The sequence below is a fragment of the Rana temporaria genome, chromosome 6, assembly GCF_905171775.1.
Source record: "Rana temporaria chromosome 6, aRanTem1.1, whole genome shotgun sequence".
Taxonomy (NCBI): Eukaryota; Metazoa; Chordata; class Amphibia; order Anura; family Ranidae; genus Rana; species Rana temporaria.
In genome coordinates, this window is record NC_053494.1 from 5877697 (window position 1) to 5898817 (window position 21121).

The following is a 21121-nucleotide window of genomic DNA, read 5'->3' on the forward strand; positions in this document are numbered from 1 at the left end:
ACGTACCTGTACGTCCTCTTTAAGTGCACAGCCGTGGGTCGCGGGCGTGCGCCCGCGACCCGGTCCGAAGCTTCGTGACCGCGGGACCTGCGGACCCGATCGCCGCTGGAGTCCCGCGATCGGTCCCCGGAGCTGAAGAACGAGGAGAGCCGTGTGTAAACACACCTTCCCCGTTCTTCACTGTGGCGCCGTTATTGATCATGTGTTTCCTGGTATAGGGAAACACGATCAATGATGTCCCACGTCCAGCCCCGCCCAACTTCAGTTAGAAACACATATGAGGTCACACTTAACCCCTTCAGCGCCCCCTAGTGGTTAACTCCCAAACTGCAATTGTCATTTTCACAGTAAACAATGCATTTTTATAGCATTTTTTGCTGTGAAAATTACAATTGTCAAAAAAGTGTGTCAAAATTGTCCGAAGTGTCCGCCATAATGTTGCGGTCACGAAAAAAATCTCTGATTGCCGCCATTAGTAGTAAAAAAAATATTAGTAATAAAAATGCAATAAAACTATCCCCTATTTTGTAAACGCTATAAATTTTGCGCAAACCAACCAATAAATGCTTATTGCAATTTTTTTTACCAAAAATAGGTAGAAGAATACGTATCGGCCTAAACTGAGGGGAAAAAAAACGTTTTTTGATATCTTTTTGGGGGATATTTATTATAGCAAAAAGGAAAAAAATATTGCATTTTTTTCAAAATTGTCGCTCTATTTTTGTTTATAGCGCAAAAAATAAAAACCGCAGAGGTGATCAAATACCACCAAAAGAAAGCTCTATTTGTGGGGAAAAAAAGGACACCAATTTTGTTTGGGAGCCACGTCGCAGGACCGCACAATTGTCAGTTAAAGCGACGCAGTGCCGAATCGCAAAAACTGTCCGGGTCCTTTACCTGCATTTTGGTCCGGGTCTTAAGTAGTTAAGACCAAAAGCATGTGGCAGAATACATTTTGAACAAAATGTATGAAAACATTTGATTCTCTTAATTTTTTTATTGGATATGTTTTATTTTTATTAATTTTTTTTTCAAATCTTTTGATCTTTTTTTGTTTATATTGTAAAAAAAAAAAAAAAAAACAGTAGTGATTAAATAGCACCAAAAGAAAGCTTTATTTGTTTTCAAAAACAAATATGATATAAATTTAGTTTGGGTACGGCGTTGCATGACTGTGCAACCGCCAATTAAAGTAGCTCGGTTGCCCAATAGCAAAAAATGCCTTGGTCAGAAAGGGGGTAACATTTTCAGGAGCTGAAATGGTTAATGTGTGCAATATCCAGCCTACTTCTTTCATTCATTTAAAAATAATTCAACGACTTCTAGACAGAGAAAGACGGCGATGATTCGGAAGCTCTTACGTCTCTGATTTATCAGATTTTGGAACTTTGTCATTTTTTGTGCAGCCTCTTGGGTGACCTGCTGCTTCTTGGTGAGATGTGTCAGATAATCCGTCTCCATCTCCCTCGTCCCGAAAAGAAAGAGGTGTTTGGAAAGGCTGCTGATTGGTAATTCAGCGTAGCGTTTTGTAACTTCTTTCTCTGTGTATTTATTATCCAGATTATCTATCACCACCATTATTTTCTTCTTTTCTGCAAAAATAAAAAGTTACAGCGAGATTATTACATGGAATATTTTCAAAACCATTTATGGACTTATGGGCCCGGATTCAGATACATTTTCGGATCTATCGGCGGGCGTAACGTATCTCAGATACATTACGCCGCCGTAACTTAAGACGCAAGTTCCGTATTCAGAAAGAACTTGCGCCCTAAGTTAAGGCGGCGTAGCGCATGTGGTCCGGCGTAAGCACGCGGAATTCAAATTCTCCATGCAGTGGGCGTGTTGTATGGTAATGAAGGCTGACCCCACGTAAATGACGTTTTTGACTAACGGCGCATGCGCCGTCCGTGAACGTATCCCAGTGCGCATGCTCCAAATTACGCCGCAAATAGGCAATGCTTTCGACGTGAACGTAACTTACGTACAGCCCTATTCGCGAACGACTTACGCAAACGACGTAATCGACGGAAAATTCGACGCTGGCCCGACGTCCATACTTAACATAGGATACGCCTCATATAGCAGGGGTAACTTTGCGCCGGAAAAAGCCTAACGTAAACGACGTAAAAAAATGCGCCGGGCGGACGTACGTTTCTGAATCGGCGTATCTACCTAATTTGCATATTCCTTGCGTAAATCTACGGAAGCGCCACCTAGCGGCCAGCGTAAATATGCAGCCTAAGATACGACGGTGTAAGGCCCCATACACACGAGAGAATTTATCCGCGGATACGGTCCAGCGGACCGTTTCCGCGGATAAATCCTCTTAAAGATTTCTGCAGATTTCTATGTGATGGAGCGTACTCACCATCGCATTGAAATCCGCGCGGAAATCCTCTGGCGATGACGTGTCGCGCCGTCGCCGCGATTATGACGCGGCGACGGGCGCGACGCTGTCATATAAGGAATTCCACGCATGCGTCAAATCATTACGACGCGTGCGGGGAATCCCTTTGGACGGATGGATCCGGTGAGTCTGTACAGACGAGCGGATCCATCCGTTGGGATGGACTTCAGCAGATGGATTTGTTGAGCATGTCAGCAAATATTCATCTGCTGGAAATCCATCCCAGGGGAGATTTATCTGCGGAAAAAGATCCGCTGGAGTGTACACACCATAGGATCTATCCGCTGAAACCCATTTGCTGGGATTTATCTGCGGATGGATTCTATGGTGTGTATGGGGCCTAAGAGACTTACGCCGGTCGGATCTTAGGGAAATCTATGCGTAACTGATTCTAAGAATCAGGCGCATAGATACGACCCCGCACACTCAGAGTTTCGACGGCGTATCCGGAGATACGCCGTCGTAACTCGTATCTGAATCCGGGCCAAAATCTTCTGTTCTTTGTTCCTATTCAATCGTTATGCTGATACACAACAAAGAACAAAAGCTCCATTGATATCCAGATGATGAGGCTGCCGCCATGCACATCAACACAGCCGGCAATGTGATAAAGGGGAAACACATACACCGCACTGTCTAGAAAGCAAAATAGCAGCACAGCAATGGATCAGTTGCAATATGTGACAAAAAGGTAGAAAAGTGCAGCGCTAACAAATAAGTGAATGGTCTTAGAACAACCTAAGATTAAATATTGCATCTATAAAATAAGTTAACTAATAACATAAACTCAATATACAAGCCCAAAGCAAATAAGTGTCCTTGAAAGTGAAAAAATTGAAAATGTTCCAATATAAAAAAGTATCCAAAATATTTAGTGACAACCAATTGGATCATAGGTGTAAATCAAATGTTACAAAAATGTGACAAGATGGCGCACGATTATTAGGGTGTACACAATAATGGTCAGTGAAATAATGGTATATGGTCCATAAAAGCCAGCCAATGGGATGACACGTTTCACAGCCTCCGCTGTTTCTTCAGCTCCATAATGTCCATAGAGAAAGGACGTACTTACTGTCCTACATCCATGATTTAAAACGTATCTATTGCTTCTGTCCTACTTCCTTAGAGACTGTAGGTCATGACACAGGAAGGAGATGACCAGCTGATCTCATTGGCACACACCCTGCCTCATCCCCTACGTCAGTAAGTACGTCCTTTCTCTATGGACATTATGGATCTGAAGAAACAGCGGAGGTTGTGAAACGCGTCATCCCATTGGCTGGCTCCGTGTTCTACGTCACTTCCGGTGCAAGGACGGAGCGGTGCGCCCCACGCTGACACGCACGCCGTCTTGATCAGCGCTTCCTGTTTCCTGCTTCCCCGTGGCTCTTGGTGACACTGGATCTCCTTCAAACCCCGCTCTCCTGCCTGCCGAGGATTTCTGTTCAGGACCAGGGACCGTGGAGCACCTTCAGTGACACCGGACCTGCTTTTACCATTACCATGCCTTGTACCTCTCCAGTTTTGTGAGTAGCCATTTGGCTGTATGTGATACATATTCCTATTACATTTTCTATTTTTACTGCACTTAGATTGGCGCATCTTCTTCTTCTTTACATGTAAATCAAATGTTGTGTCAAACAAATTGATAGAAGATCCACCACCAGAAACACCAAAAGCTTACCGGAGGGATTGAACTCAAATAGGTGTACACCTAGTGAGTCAATCAGACTTTGTGATGTAATGTACCCAAGTAGAAATCAGGCTCACTATATGAACACAGGTCCAGATTCAGGTAGAATCGCCTATCTTTAGGCGGGCGTAGCGTAGCTCAGATACACTACGCCGCCGTAAGTTTGAGCAGCAAGTTGTGTATTCACATAGAACTTGCGCTTAAACTTACGGCGGCGCAGTGTAACTGGGCCGGCGTAAGCCCCGCCTAATTCAAAATAGGCTGGTTGGGGGCGTGTACTATGTAAAATAGTAGTGACCCTACGTTTTTGACGTTTTTAACGCACGGCGCATGCGCCATCCGTGGACATATGACATTGTGCATGCTCCAAATGACGTCGGCAAATCGTCATGCTTTGGACGTGAACGTAAATTATTTCCAGCCCTATTCGCGAACGACTTACACAAACGACGTAAAAAATTCAAATTTCATTGCGGGAACGACGGCCATACTTAACATTGGCTGCGCCTCATAGACCCAGGGGTAACTCTACGCCGGAAAAAGCCGAATGTAAACGACGTAAAAAATGCGCCGGGTGGACGTAAGTTTGTGAATCGGCGTATCTTCCTAATTTGCATATTCCTTGCTGAAATCGACGGAAGCGCCACCTAGCGGCCAGCGTAAATATGCAGCCTAAGATACGACGGTGTAATAGACTTACGCCGGTCGGATCTTAGGGAAATCTATGCGTAACTGATTCTATGAATCAGGCGCATAGATACGACGGCGCACAATCGGACTTACAACGGTGTATCTGGAGATACGCCATCGTAAGTCTCTGTGAATCTGGCCCACAGCCTCCAGATAGATGGTCAGACTGGTGGATGTCAGTTGGTTTAATTGAAACAGGCATACAGCCCAAACATTCAAATGAATGTGGAGAGCTTTTGCGAGGAGGAGCCGAGACAGCCGCCGAGGGACCCCAGAAGACAGGATTTGAGGCCACTCTGTGCAAAACAAGCTGCACAGCGGAGGTAAGTATAACATGTTTGTTATTTAAAAAAAAAAAACATTGTTTGCCTTTAGTGTTCCTTTAAGTGGTTATCCGTGTCTGAGCAACATGCGGATTAAGGTGGTTATGCTGCTGTAGTGGCAGCCACTCATTTTGGTGAGTTTGCATTTCGTACATGGGTAATGGGAGATCTATGAAGCACTCTTGAGAAGAATGTGTGTTATTCATTTTGGTGAGTTTGTATTTCGTACATGGGTGATGGGAGATCACTGAAGCACTCTTGAGACGATCTGTGTCACTAATTTTGGTGTCATAAGGCTCCATTCACACCTAGGCGTTTTTACGCCCGACGCTATTGCTGCCTGAAATACGCTGGAGGGGTGATTTAACATTGTCGGCTATGGAGATGGTTCACATCTCCACGCCGAACGCCGTACGCCTGAAGCTCAAAACATGTCCCGGACCCTTTTTTTCAGGCGGCTTCGGCGTATTTTAGGCTACAAAACGACGCGTTTTGTCACGTCAAATCACGGGACAAAACGCCCCAATTTGTCGCGGCAAATCGCAGTACAATACGCCGCGTTCAGGTGTGAATGCAGCCTAATTATGCACTTTATTTTCCCTTTTGACTTTTTTTCCTCTCTCTTTTTTTTGCAATAACATTTTGGACTTCAATGTAATATACTGTATATGTGTTTCTGTATATGCTTTTGAGGCGCTGGACATTTTACACATTTTTACTAAAGCACTGATATACTGCTCTTCAGTGCCAGCAGCCAGAGGCGGCTCTTTAATTAGGCAAATTAGGCGGTCGCCTAAGGCATCGCACTCACAGGGGCCTGGCGGCCGCCTATCTTGCCCAATGCATTACCCCAGTTTTTAGGGACAGGGGACCTTAACGCTGCTGTGCTCCGGCAGCGTTATGAGCCAAAGCGTCCCTAAAAAACAGTGAATATCGGTGACACCACCCCTTGTGACGTCAATGACCCAGCATGCCCTCAGTCAATGTCGTCACAAGGGGCGGGATCACCAGGTGAAATCATCGGGTGGCCCCCGCCCCTTAGTTATTAAAGAGCAGGATCTGGGGGCCGCCTTGTTAAAGGGGGCTTCCAGATTCCGAAAAGCCCATTGCCCACAAACCCCCACAACCACCGGCCAGGGTTGTGGGGAAGAGGCTCTTGTCCTTGGATTATTTTTCCCCATCAATGGCGTTAGTGGGGCCCCCATGTCAAGTTTTGCCTAAGGCCTCACAAAGCCTAGAGCCGCCAGCCGCCAGCAGCCCACATAGGTATCATTTTTTCACGGTGTGGATGTCACTGTTGGACTTACCAAAAGTAGACAGAAGCTTCACACTGTTGTGTAGCTGAGAACCAAACAATTCCAGGCTTTCCTTGCTAAAATATAAAATGTAAGTGGTGACAGATGAGGTCTGTTCTGTCATCTTCTCAAGTTCACCTCCGATCACATTGACGGTCTCCACATCCTTCACTGCGTCCCTGAAATACGGAGACCGGAGAAGGGCCACCAGCCAACGACTGTCGGTCTTTGACCAGGACACAATGCGGACGGCCTGCCTCATTTCTTCCCTTTTCTTTTCGTGCCTTTCTAGTTGTGTTTTAATCTTTGATGGAGTTTCTTTCTGTGTTTTTGGCATTTTCGCCTTGTTGTCCTTGTTCTGCTTATTTGTTTCTTGTTTTTTCATCTTAACTTGTTTGGCCGGTTGAATTTTCTCGGTTATTTGTGGCACTTGCTTCACTTCCTAAAGTAAAAGTACAGAAATAAATAATACTTAAAGAGGAACTGCAGTCTGCTGACATAGGGGCAGATCCACGTACATCGGCGCATATTTGCGTCGGGCGTAGCGTATCTCTGATACACTACGCCGCCGTAACTTACATATTTTTTTTTCGAATCCTCAAAGAATTTGCGCCGTAAGTTACGGCGACGTAGTGTAAATTTGGCGGCGTAAGGGCGCGCAATTCAAATGGATTTGATGGGGGCGTCTGTGGGGGTATTCCAGTGCGCATGCTCGAAAATAAACCGAAACAAGCCAATCCTTACGACGGTGATGTCATTCTACGCAAAGCCCTATTCGCGAACGACTTACGCAAACGACGTAAAAAATTCAAAATTCGACGCGGGAACGACGACCATACTTAACATAGGATACGCCTCATATACGCCAAAAAAAGCCTTACGGAAACGACGTAAAAAAATGCGCCGGCCGGACGTACGTTCGTGGATCGCCCTATCTAGCTAATTTGCATACTCGCCGCGGAATTCGACGCCTAGCGACACCTAGCGGCCGGCGGAAAAGTGCACCTACGATCCGACGGCGTACTAAGACGAACACCAGTCGGATCGAGCCCAGATGCAGTCGTATCTTGTTTTGTAGATACAAAACAAAGATACGACGCGGGAACTTTGAAATTACGCGCCGTATCAATAGATACGCCGGCGTAATTCTTCTGTGGATCTGGCCCATAATTTGTAAAAAAAAATAAAAATTCTTGCCATTTTGAAGCTTTCCTCCAACCACTTTGCATATTATTTTATATATACTGTGATTCTGTATTTGCCAAATATGCTGCAGAAATCTCCCTCCACTGAGTCTGGCTGCGGCCATTTTAACTGTGGGCAGCTGAAGGTCACTTCCTGGATTTACACAGACACACAGAGGCACGCCTCCAGCTCGGCAGCTCTCATTGGCCCTCTTATGACTCCTTCACCCCCTCCCTTCCTTTGCAAACTCTCACGAGAGTGAGAGAGAGAGCTGTGCATGATGTCATAAGCCTAGGCCAGTGAGGGAGAACCTTGGCACCCCAAATGTATTGGAACTACATTTCCCATGATGCTCATGCACTCTGCAGTGTAGTTGAGCATCATGGGAAATGTAGTTCCAAAAGTTCTGGGGTGCCGAGGTTCTCCATCACTGGCCTAGGCTAATGACCAGACAAGAAACAGGAAGTGGGCTGTATAAGGGATTTACTGGTAAGTTAAAGTTAAAACAACAACAAGGAAAGAAGATTTAAAAAATTACTGAATTTCCACTTTAATAATAATTATTTGCATATCTCTCTTCAGTGAAGAACTTACTGCTATGGAGGAATCTCTTACCTCATTTCCACTTGGTTTCTCTTGAAGACCTGTCAGTAAGAGAAGATCAGTGTAAGAGAAAGTTCCTGCATCTGCCAATGCCTTGGTGACTTGACCAGGCCCTCCGAAAATCACATCCCTTTCCTCATACACCCTTGGAAACATGCTTGTAATCCAAAGCACTTGTATATCAAAGCGAATTTCCCCATAAGAAATAATGGAAACTCAAGTGATTCGTTCCACAACCATTTATTCATAGGTCCTTCAGTTTATAGTCCATATAAAAAGATTATAGCGATGTGATTGGTTGTGTGACCATAAAATGTCCCTCCACAAATGGAAGACTCCACAAGGGGATCAGAAGCAAAATCTAGCAGGAGAGTATAAGGCCCCTTTCACACTGGGGCGTTTTTCGAGCGTTATTCGAGCGAAGCCTCATCTGCAATCCCAATGTGCTGGTAAAGTACCGCTAAGACCCTAAGGCCCCTTTCACACTGGGGCGGGAGGCGCAGTGGCGGTATAGCGGCGCTAAAAATAGCGGCGCTATACCGTCGGAATTGCCGCGGGATTCGGCCACTAGCGGTGCGGTATTAACCCCCGCTAGCGGCTTCTTATTGTTTTAAATGGGAAGGAGCGGTATACACCCCGCTCTTCTCACCGCCCCAAAGATGCTGCTTGCAGGAGATTTTTTTTCTCTCCCGCCAGCGCATCGCAGTGCAGGGATGGACTGGCCATTGGGACTACAGGGAGTTTCCCGGTGGGCCGATGGCTCAGTGGGCCAGCTTCAGTGACAGCGGACTGCCGCCCCCCTCCGCTCCTCTGTCTCTCCCTTCCCGCAGCACTCACCTCCTCTCCCTCACCGCAGAGCTCACCTGGGGGGAGCAAAGAAGCCAGGGGGGAGGACCAGAGGAGCAGGGGGGAGGGGACAGACAGCTGACTCAACAGCTATAGCCTGGGGGTTTCTCACTTCTGCCTAATCTTGTCCCATAAGGGGGGCACCAAACTGATTCTTTGCCCCGGGTGAAATAATGTCTAGCTTCCCCACTGGTACCGCCTATAAGAGTACGAGTACCAGCCATTCAACTCTAATAAAGTAGAACGGCTAGTGGCTAGTGAAGGGGGAGAGGGGGCTTGGGTGGCCGGGGGGGTGTGCGGGTTGTCAGGCGGCCGTGGGAGAGACCTGTCAAAGTGGGCCCCAGTCTGGATGAAGTCCAGGGCAAAATTCTTGTCCCAGTCCAGCCCTGCCTCAGTGTGAAAGCCCTCGGGCTTTCACATTGAGATTGCTGGGCAGGAGTTTTTCTTTAGGCGCTATTTTTAGCGTTGTACTGCCTGAAAAACTCCTCAGTGTGAAAGGGGCCTAACGTTTTAGTGCCTTTTTGCAGTGCCTCAGTGTGAAAGGGTAAGGCGCTTTTACAGCGCTTTCAAATCATTTCAATGGAGAGGGGCTATTTTGGAGCGTTTTTTTCAGCGCCCAAAAGCTGCTCCAAAGAGGCTGCTTGCAGGACTCAGTGTGAAAGGGTCCATTGAGATGCATGGAGAGCGTTTTATGAGCGTTTTATGAGCGCTATTTTTAACGCTAAAACGCAGTAAAAATGCTTCAGTGTGAAAGGGGTCTAAAAGAGAAGAGAGGAGCCTCTGATGCCGCATATACACGATCGTTTTTTTCTGTTGGAAAAAGTCTGATGAGAGCTTTTGGTCGGGAATCCCGACCGTGTGTATGCGCTCCATCAGACTTTTTCCAATGGAAAAACTGCTGGAAAAAGATAGAGAGCAGGATCTCTTTTTTCCCTTCAGGAAAAAAATTACTGATCGGAATTTCCTATCGTGTGTGCAAATCCCAATGCGCAAAATTCCTACGCGTGCTCGGAAACAATTCGACGCATGCTCGGGAGCATTGAACTTCATTTTCTCAGGTCGTCATAGTTTTTTACGTCACCGCTTTTTTGGCAGTCAAAAGTCCACCGAACTTTTGTGCGATCGTGTGTATGCAAGGCAGGCTTGAGATGAATTCCGTCGGAAAAACCATCCAACTTTTTTCCAACCAAAAAACCGATCGTGTTTACGGGGCGTGAGTGTAGCAATTGGGGGAGGATATTTTCGGGGATCTCTCCCTTTTCTTTTCTTTTTTTGGAAGGAAAGGGGGAATACTAGATTTCAATGTGAAGTTAATGTGTAATGTGATGTTATGATTATGTATTTAACTTTAACCACTTTTTGCGATTCGGCACTGCGACGCTTTAACTGACAATTGCGCGGTCGTGCGACGTGGCTCCCAAACAAAATTGGCGTCCTTTTTTTCCCACAAATAGAGCTTTCGTTTGGTGGTATTTGATCACCTTTGCGATTTTTATTTTTTGCGCTATAAACAAAAATAGAGCGACAATTTTGAAAAAAAATCAATATTTTTTACTTGTTGCTATAATAAATATCCCCCAAAAAGATATAAAAAAAAATTTTTTCCTCAGTTTAGGCCGATACGTATTCTTCTACCTTTTTTTGGTAAAAAAAATCGCAATAAGCGTTTATCGATTGGTTTGCGCAAAATTTATAGTGTTTACAAAATAGGGGATAGTTTTATTGCATTTTTATTAATATTTTTTTTTTTACTACTAATGGCGGCGATCAGCGATTTTTCTTCATGACCACGACATTACGGCGGACACATCGGACAATTTTGACACATTTTTGGGACCATTGTCATTTTCACAGCAAAAAATGCTATAAAAATGCACTGTTTGCAGTTTGGGAGTTAACCACTAGGGGGCGCTGAAGGGGTTAAGTGTGACCTCATATGTGTTTCTAACTGTAGGGGGGCGGGGCTGGACGTGTGACATCATTGATTCTGTTTCCCTATATCAGGGAACACACGATCAATGACGGCGCCACATTGAAGAACGGGGAAGGTGTGTTTACACAGCTCTCCTCGTTCTTCAGCTCCGGGGACCGATCGCGGGACTCCAGCGGCGATCGGGGCCGCGGGTCCCGCGGCCGCGGTCACGGAGCTTCGGACCGGGTCGCGTGCACGCGGCCCCCATGGCTGGGCTTAAAGGGCCACGTACAGGTACGTGGATGTGCCCAGCCGTGCCATTCTGCCTTTAGTGTACTAGCTATTTACAACTTGACCAACAAATCCTCCTAAAGCAGACACTTACCTGTTGTTGGACTGATCAGGGATTTTCTCAGCTTCTCTATTTTTTCCAGCATCTCTTGTAAAATATCTTCCCTGGTGATCCAGTCCAGCTCTGCCCGAGAAAATCTGAACTGATCAAGAGTTTTGGAAAATTGGTTTTCTTTCCACTTCTCATTCACATCATCATCTTCTTCTTCTCCAATCACCACAATCACTTTTCCTGGCCCTAATCGATGTGACGCAAAAAAAACTAAAATGTCACTTAAAGCCATGATCTTCATCTAGCCATTTTTTTTATGTTTTTTTCAAAGGACACTGAACATTGCTATACAAATACTGATCCTTTCTACAGTGATCTCGTGGTAATGGTGGGTGCCAAATGACATGGTGTTAGCGCTCTGACAAGCATAGATGTGGCTTATCTAGATAAAGGAAGGCCGTAGACGTGGTGTATCTGGATAAAGGAAGGCCCGTAGACGTGGTGTATCTGGATAAAGGAAGGCCCGTAGACGTGGTGTATCTAGATAAAGGAAGGCCCGTAGACGTGGTGTATCTGGATAAAGGAAGGATCGTAGATGTGGTGTATATGGATAAAGGAAGGCCCGTAGACGTGGTGTATCTGGATAAAGGAAGGCCCGTAGACGTGGTGTATCTGGATAAAGGAAGGCCCGTAGACGTGGTGTATCTGGATAAGGAAAGGCCCGTAGACGTGGTGTATCTGGATAAAGGAAGGCCCGTAGACGTGGTGTATCTCGATAAAGGAAGGATCGTAGATGTGGTGTATCTGGATAAAGGAAGGCCCGTAGATGTGGTATATCTAGATAAAGGAAGGCCCGTAGACGTGGTGTATCTAGATAAAGGAAGGCCCGTAGACGTGGTGTATCTAGATAAAGGAAGGCCCGTAGATGTGGTGTATCTAGATAAAGGAAGGCCCGTAGATGTGGTGTATCTGGATAGAGGAAGGCACGTAGACGTGGTGTATCTAGATAAAGGAAGGCCCGTAGACGTGGTGTATCTGGATAAAGGAAGGCCGTAGACGTGGTGTATCTCGATAAAGGAAGACCCGTAGACGTGGTGTATCTGGATAAAGGAAGGCCCGTAGACGTGGTGTATCTGGATAAAGGAAGGCCGGTAGACGTGGTGTATCTGGATTAAGGAAGACCCGTAGACGTGGTGTATCTAGATAAAGGAAGGCCCGTAGATGTGGTGTATCTGGATAAAGGAAGACCCGTAGACGTGGTATATCTGGATAAAGGAAGGCCCGTAGACGTGGTGTATCTAGATAAAGGAAGGCCCGTAGACGTGGTGTATCTAGATAAAGGAAGGTCTGTAGACGTGGTGTATCTGGATAAAGGAAGGCCCGTAGACGTGGTGTATCTAGATAAAGGAAGGCCCGTAGACGTGGTGTATCTAGATAAAGGAAGGCCCATAGATGTGGTGTATCTAGATAAAGAAAGGCCCGTAGACGTGGTGTATCTAGATAAAGGAAGGCTTGTTGATGTGGTGTATCTGGATAAAGGAAGGATCGTAGATGTGGTGTATCTAGATAAAGGAAGGCCCGTAGATGTGGTGTATCTAGATAAAGGAAGGATCGTAGACGTGGTGTATCTGGATAAAGGAAGGCCCATAGATGTGGTGTATCTGGATAAAGGAAGGCCCGTAGACGTGGTGTATATAGATAAAGGAAGGCCCGTAGATGTGGTGTATCTAGATAAAGGAAGGCCCGAAGAAGTGGTGTATCTAGATAAAGGAAGGCCCGTTGATGTGGTGTATCTGGATAAAGGAAGGCCCGTAGATGTAGTGTATCTGGATAAAGTAAAGCCGGTAGACGTGGTGTATCTAGATAAAGGAAAGATCGTAGACGTGGTGTATCTAGATAAAGGAAGGATCATAGACGTGGCGTATCTAGATAAAGGAAGGCCTGTAGACGTGGTGTATCTAGATAAAGGAAGGTCCATAGACGTGGTGTATCTAGATAAAGGAAGGCCCGTAGACGTGGTGTATCTAGATAAAGGAAGGCCCGTAGATGTGGTGTATCTAGATAAAGGAAGTGCCCTAGATGTGGTGTATCTAGATAAAGGAAGGCCTGTAGACGTGGTGTATCTAGATAAAGGAAGGTCCATAGACGTGGTGTATCTGGATAAAGGAAGGCCCGTAGACGTGGTGTATCTGGATAAAGGAAGGCCCGTAGACGTGGTGTATCTGGATAAAGGAAGGCCCGTAGACGTGGTGTATCTGGATAAGGAAAGGCCCGTAGACGTGGTGTATCTGGATAAAGGAAGGCCCGTAGACGTGGTGTATCTGGATTAAGGAAGACCCGTAGACGTGGTGTATCTAGATAAAGGAAGGCCCATAGATGTGGTGTATCTAGATAAAGGAAGGCCCGTAGATGTGGTGTATCTGGATAAATGAAGGCCCGTAGACGTGGTGTATCTGGATAAAGGAAGGCCTGTAGACGTGGTGTATCTAGATAAAGGAAGGCCTGTAGACGTGGTGTATCTAGATAAAGGAAGGCCCGTAGACGTGGTCAATGCATGAATCTACGTTATTTCAGTGGCGGTGCGAGAGCCAGAGGGGATGGCGCTTCAGCGCCCTCTATAGACCCGGCACATTGATCTCCCTGCTGACACAGTGAAAGAGATGAGCATAGGCACTTCTCTTATGGCCGAGCCGGTAAGAGGGAGATCTTTCACATGTTCCTGCTGCTACACAGAGCGATAATACTAATGTGCATGGGGTGATTAGGGTTTGCCTGGGCACCTCCGGCACACCCTGTGTGCATGCCTATGGTTATCAACCTTGGTACTTTCCACCTACAACCAGCTAAAGTTTGCCAGGCCTTCCCAATTTCAGCTTCACCTTTTTTTTCAATTTTAATTCCTCTGTAGGTTCTTTTACATATCACTTATCAGCATAGACAGCATTACCTTTTTTCCTGCTGCAGTAATCCAGGTAGCGTTCCATCTGGTATAGCGGTCTCTCTGATTTGGGGGAAGAGTAGAAGATGACAAGCGAGGATTGGTCCACTGGAGGTGTCCATTCCGAGTCTTTCGTTGGAGGTGAAAGTGCCACATAAGAGAAATCACTGAGCTTATTACCGTTTGTCAAGCGGGCTGCTATACCAAGGAGGTTCCAGTTTACCTCCCAGGACAGAAGCAGTGCCATGTGACTGAAAGACAAACAGAAACAATGGATGTTATTGAAGGCTGAACGTTAGCTATATTTTATAGGTGACCTGAATGGAAAAAGACACAGGAGATGCCAATACTGATCCTATTCTGAAGACATCTGGCAATGTGAAATGGAAATGTGGAACTTACAGATGCCCCCCGCCCCTTAGTTATTAAAGCGCAAGATCTGGGGGCCGCCTTGTTAAAGGGGGCTTCCAGATTCCGATAAGCCCCTTGCCCGCAGACCCCCAAAATCACCAGGCCAGGGTGGTGGAGAAGAGGCTCTTGTCCTTGAATTATTTTTCCCATCACGGGTGTGAGTGGGGCCCCATGTCAAGTTTTGCCTAAGGCCTCACAAAGCCTAGAGCCATCTCTGCAGATGCTACAATATGCAACATTACGTTACAATGAACTTATACTTTTTTCTATTCATGGCAGTGCAGCAGGTTCATTTAATAGTCCTGCCCACCCCTTTCCCACTATCTTGTACACCCACAGGAGGCAAATAAATGCTAAGTAATGTATTGTAAAAAAAGTTCAACGCAATACAACCAGACCCGATAGGAAGGTACACCCATCTGGAGCCACTTATGAACTGTAACAGCGATCTGTGGACTTGAAAGATGCGGACAGTGACTGCAACGAGGAGCGTAATGCAGCTTGGCCGGTCTACACCCAAAGAGAAGGTTTCCTGCAAGTAGATGGCGTAGTCCCTGCATTTTCCCTACTCCTCTGGAACCTCTTCCTGATGCTAAACACTGTCCCTAAAGCCCTGTACACACGCTCGGTTTTCTCGGCGGTAAAAAGTCAGCCGAGAAAACTGCCATGGAGCTTTGGCCCGGAATCCCAGCCGTGTGTATGCTCCATCGGCACTGCCTTGCAGTCTTTCCCATAGGTAAGTAGTAGATCTGGCGGGAAAAAAAACGCTGGGAATCCCGACGGGAAAATAGAGAGAGGTTCTCTATTTTCCCAACGGGATTCCTGGCTGTTTTCCTGATAGGAAAACTGAGGGGAAGCATACACACGTCGGTTTTCCCGACCAAAGGCTCTCCTGGCAGTTTTCCTGCTGGGAAATGACGTGGCTCTTTACCCATGTGATCGGCTGTGTCCAATTACAGCTGATCACATGTAAACATGGAAGTGCCGGTAATCGGCTCTCCTCGCCTTACACTGACAGAGTGTGAGTAGAGGAAAGGCGATTGGTGGCATTTCCTTACAGGGGAGACCTGTACACATAACCAGGGCACTGATTATCAGTGCAGCTCCAAAATTGCCCAGCAGTGATGCCAGTCTGTGCCCATCAGTGATGTCAATTTGTGCCCATCAGTGAGGCCATTCTGTGCCCATCAGTGACACCAATCAGTGCCCATCAGTGATGTCAATTTGTGCCTGTAATGGAATGACCCGTGACACCCAGAGACTTTTGAAGGATGGGGGGTACTCCTGTGCCAGCGTCACTAATGACTCTTGGGTCTAGGGTGACCCTGTGCCCCTTTTGGGCATAGGGTGACTAATAACTGATAATTCATGTTTTGCAGGAGATCTGGACATATTACAGTTTGGTTAATGCTGACCCACAACCGGTCAATAAGAGTGTCTACTTCAATGTTTAACCTAGGCTGTTGAGATGCTAATTAAGTCTGCTACTGTAGTGATGAAAGCTGTGATTGCATTCTGTTGTGCTAATTAGATCTGCTCCTAAGACCTCTCATTATGTATGCTAATACTGTTTTATGTGTGGAATGTACTTGTCAACTGTAGTAATTATGTCAGATCGGTGCCAAAACGTCTGACATAGAAATGTGTATTATGCAGGTGAATCACTTATTGTTGCGGAGACAGGCTGTCTGGGTAATGACTAATAATTAACTCAACTGAATGTCATTGTCTAAGAGAAGGTGTATTGAAGCCCCCCATTGTGTGATGTGTGGGTGGAGAGTTTCATTGTCCCTGTAACATGCCTGTAACTGCATAAAAAGCTGAGAGTGTACCATTAAAGATTCATTCATTTGACTCGGAACACAGATCTTGTCGGTCTCGTTATTTTTGAGGAAATGGAATGGATCGTGTCTGTTGGATGGTTGGAGTGTCAGATAAGCTGTCATGATTGATGGAATGGAAGATCATAAACGGTGGTGACCATTACAGTGCCCATCAGTAAAGCTATTCTGTGCCCATCAGTGCCTGCTCATCAGTTCCATCCATCAGTGTCCATCAGTGCTGCTCATTAGTTCCCATTAGTGCCACCCATTGGTGCTGCTCATCAGTGCCGCCTATCCTTTACTTATTTACATTTTCTGTCAGAAACTAAAAAATAATATGTATATATTTTTTAAATCCCAGTTTATTTATTTTGCAAAAAATAAAAAGCCTAGAAGTGATTAACCACTTGACTATTGGGCACATATACCCCCTTCCTGCCCAGGTGAAATTTCAGTTTTCGGCACTGTCACGCTTTGAATGAAAATTGCGCGGTCGTGCGACGTGGCTCCCATACAAAATTGGCGTCCTTTTCCCCCCACAAATAGAGATTTCTTTTGGTGGTATTTGATCATCTCTGCGGTTTTAATTCTTTGTGCTATAAACAAAAATAGAGCGACAATTTTGAAAAAAACACACTGGGCTAGATTCAAAAAGCAATTGCGTTTGTGTAACCATAGTTACGCAGCGCAATTGCTTACTTGTGCCGGAGTAACGAATGCTCCTGATTCAGGAACCTCGATACGCCGACTGCAGCATAGGATATGACTGGCATAAGCCTCCTTACGCAGGCCGCTAGGTGGCGTTCCGGTAGTGGTCAGCGTAGAGTATGCAAATTGCATACTAACGCCGATTCACAACCGTACGCGCGCCCTGCGTACGCAGTTTGCGCCATTTGTGTACGCCAGGTTTTGCGTAAGGCTGCCCATGCTATTAGCAGGGGCAGCCAATGCTACGTATACCCGTCGTTCCCGCGTCGCGTTTTTGAAAAATTACGTTGTTTGCATAAGTGAATCGTGCATGGCGCTGGACGCCATTCACGTTCACTTTGAAGCAAATGACGTCCTTGCGAAGTCATTTACCGCAATGCACGTCGGGAAAGTTTCCCGACGGAGCATGCGCACTACGCTCGGCACGGGAACGCGCCTAATTTAAATGATCCACGCCCCCTATGGGATCATTTAAATTGCGCGCGCTTACGACGGGCAGTTTTCCGGTGCGCACACGCAATTTACGGAGCTACTGCTCCGTGAATTGAGCGTAGCGCAGGTAATTTACGGAGGCGCAGCGGCAAAACGGTGCGCTGCGCCTCCGTAAAAAATGTGCAAATGTACCTGAATCTACCCCAATATTTTTTACTATAATAAATAGGAAGGGGGTGAAAGTGCCGAGTAGGCAAGAGGTTAAATGTTCTCCTCTTCCTGAATTATTTGCTTTTTATTAAAACAACCTTCAAAGAAAGAAATTCATGTCATTCTGAATTCAGAACAGAGACCTGGGAATTCACCGGTGTTATCGGCGCTCTTTTATGGCCAATAAGACAAATTATTACTTTGGGCGGCATTTGTACTTTACTCCTTGTAAATACCAATCAATTTACCTGTATAAGTTCCTCATACAGAATCCAGCACAGATAAGGACAATTATGGAACAGGAAGAGAAAAAATTGTGCACAGCAATCTAAACGGAATGTGTTTTCCTTATAGAGCAGCGGTCTCCAAATTGTGGCCCTTTGCTTGCCTTTATCTGATCTTTGAGGCACTAGTCCTTCCAATGCTATGACAGTAAAGCCTGGTACACACATTCCATTTTTTTCTTCATTCAACCCAGCGAGCCGGAAAAAAAAACACCTGAAAGATTGCTGTACTAACTAAGAGATGTTAGTCCCTTGATCTGAGATTTAATGGCATCCCAGTCTTAGTCGGGTTCAATATTGAGTTGGCCCACCTTTTGCATCTTTTGCAGCTATAACAGCTTCAGCTCTTCTGGGAAGGCTGTCCACAAGGTTTAGGAGTGTGTCTATGGGAATGTTTGACCATTCTTCCAGAAGTGCATTTTTGAGGTCAGGCACTGATGTTGAATGAGAAGGCCTGGCTCCAGAGCCCGCCCTACCATGGGTCCCGATGGGCCCATGGGAGAGTTCCTTTGTTGACAGATGACAGATCTCCCTTGGAGGTAATGCTGATTGCCAGTCCGTGATGCTGCTGCAGGGAGGCCAGGCGACCATGGATGAGTGCCTTGCAGCCTGGTCATGGGGAGTGAGATGACCTCATATCCCCCACACACATCATCCAATAAGCCACTCAATCCCTTGGGGGCAGGGACCCCTTCTCACCTGGAGACAGGGACCCCATCTCACTTGGGGACAGGGCCCCCTTCTCCCCTGGGGGCAGGGCCCCTTCTCCCCTGAGGACAGGGCCCCATCTCCCCTAGGGACAGGACCCCCTTCTCACCTGAGGACAGGGCCCCATCTCCCCTAGGGACAGGACTCTCTTCTCCCCTAGGGACAGGACCCCCATCTCCCCTGGGGGCAGGGCCCCTTCTCCCCTGAGGACAGGGCCCCTTCTCCCCTAAAGACAGGGCCCCATCTCCCCTAGGAACAGGACTCCCTTCTCACCTGGGGACAGGGCCCCTTCTCCCCTGAGGACAGGGCCCCATCTCCCCTAGGGTCAGGTTCCCCATCTCCCCTTGGGGCAGGGCCCCTTCTCCCCTGAGGACAGTATATACTGTATGTAGTATAGGCTTGTGTGTATAAATGTTATTACAACTTGTATAGGATAGATGTCATTACCTAGACAGAGCTGTACCTGCAGGTGCATTCAAACAACCAATATGGAAAACAAAGAATAAAGAAAGGATATCAGATCACTCACACCTCCTCTGGTCATAAAACATCTTATATTCTTCTCACAGAATACAAGGAGTTCTGTGAATGAATGTGGGGAGGGAGGAATAAACATTACAATCCCCCCTCATAAAATGTATGAAAACACAATGTAAAAAAAAAATATCATCCGTAACAAAAAAAGTTGTAAAATAATTGGTGGCCATAAACTAACAGACCACATCCTACCGTTCTCGTTTTTCCTTTCCTGGTTGATTCTCTTTTACATCCAAGTCTCTGGGTGTCACCATATCTCTCGGGGACACCAGTGTCTTGCTTGCATCTTTGTTTTTTGGTTTTGCTTCTCCTTTTTGTTTTTCCGTTGGCTTTGATTGTGGTTTAAACTGGATCTTAGAGGATTTTGTTTTTTTCTCAACAGTTTCTCGTGACTTCCTATCTCCAGGGCCCGATACACTTTTGACGCTCTGTGGTGTCTTTTTGTCTTCTGTTGGTGGTTCTGGAGTGACCTTGTCATTTTTATTTTCAGCTTCTTTTTCTTGTTTCTCTGAAGCTTTGTCGGAATTCTGAGCGTTGTCCATCGTTTTTAGCCGTCTTGACACATAAGGTCCTAAGATTTCTGATGCTTTATCCGGTTGTGTTGGGCTCCAGCCTGGTTGACAAGGTAGGACGCAATCCGTTGTTTCTTGCTGAGGTTTTTAGTTATCTGCCACACTGCTGGGACTTTCTATGTCCTTCTTCTCCTCCTGATCTTTGTAGGGTTCGTTCATTGGGTGATTGGTTAATAAAGTTTTAGAGGAAGCTTAAATCCTTCATCACCAAATTTGATTTCTCTTTATTTTTGCACCTTTTCTGTGTTGACCGTTAAGTCTGCATTACCATTTTGGTTTTTACTTGGTCAGTAGTCTTTTAGGTGGGTCACTCTTCCCTAGTCCTGGTAAATCCCATGCATTCTATGGCGGATCCTTGGGTCCAGCCACTGTCTCTGTTATTAATTCTGGCCCAACGTTATTACGTAAAGTTCCCTTCCAATGGATGATCGAAAAATGTTGGATTCTTGTCTCTTCCAGTATCACACACAATACACGGCTCCCTCTGAATGCTTCTAGACACAGAGGCATAAACTTTAGAACCTGGTCAAGGTTTACAAGGAAAGGAGGAGCCTAGATACAAAGGTGACGGAGTATAATACAACTGATATCCTTATTGCCCTCATGTAGTGTTATTGTATCCAACACTTCCTGGATTCCAATGTAAGGCAACAGATTTTTGCTTTTAATGTAACAAAATACTTTGTGATTATCAGCATAAAAGAGAAATCAATTGGTATTAATCTAGATCTAAACCTTGGCTAGATGACATTTAGTTTGCTGCAGTGCTGTGTACAGTAATCCTTTTTATTTTATTTTTTTGTTTAGTTTTTTTTTTTTTTTGTTCATGAAATCCAGTTTACACCTGTTTTTGACTCTTGTTACCCGCAGATTTCCTCCATCTTCTTTCAGCCACTTCGTGGCTACATGTACCACAGCATTGGCTGCCCATCGTTATCCAGTCCTGACCATAACTGTGCATAACTCCGCCTTTAGACACTCAAGTATCAGGGCTCAAGTCCTGCGGGCACGCGTGGGAACGGAGTCCCTGCACTTTTTTCACAGCAGGAACGCAGTTCATTTTGCAGGACGAGAGCAGCCGAGCCGCCCGAGCCAATCCTAAATCCCACGAGTTATCGCGGAATTTAGAAAGAACTTGCTTAAAGTTCTTTCTAAATATACGATAACTTGCGGCAGACCTCCGCAATGTCTCCTG

General features: G+C 45.9%; 1 protein-coding gene across 1 annotated transcript; it reads right to left on the reverse strand.

Moving 5' to 3' along the window:
• Positions 1–1252: 1252 nt before the first annotated feature.
• Positions 1253–20445, reverse strand: LOC120942955. Its single transcript, XM_040355947.1, has 6 exons — positions 19547–20445; positions 14251–14492; positions 11346–11549; positions 8215–8243; positions 6427–6856; positions 1253–1592 (listed from the first exon to the last, which is right to left on the reverse strand). The coding sequence occupies exons 1-6, from the start codon at positions 19894–19896 to the stop codon at positions 1294–1296; spliced, it is 1554 nt and encodes a 517-aa protein (XP_040211881.1). The 5' UTR covers positions 19897–20445; the 3' UTR covers positions 1253–1293.
• Positions 20446–21121: the final 676 nt, after the last annotated feature.

Bases quoted from the DNA above. Each gene is read 5' to 3' on its own strand.
- LOC120942955 (XM_040355947.1), bottom strand. From the start codon at position 19,896: ATGGACAACGCTCAGAATTCCGACAAAGCTTCAGAGAAACAAGAAAAA. The intron at 11,550-14,250 runs GTAATGCTGTCT...CACATCGATTAG, and splicing joins TTACTGCAGCAGGAAAAAAG to GGCCAGGAAAAGTGATTGTG. The intron at 8,244-11,345 runs GTAAGTGTCTGC...TCTTACTGACAG, and splicing joins CCTGATCAGTCCAACAACAG to GTCTTCAAGAGAAACCAAGT.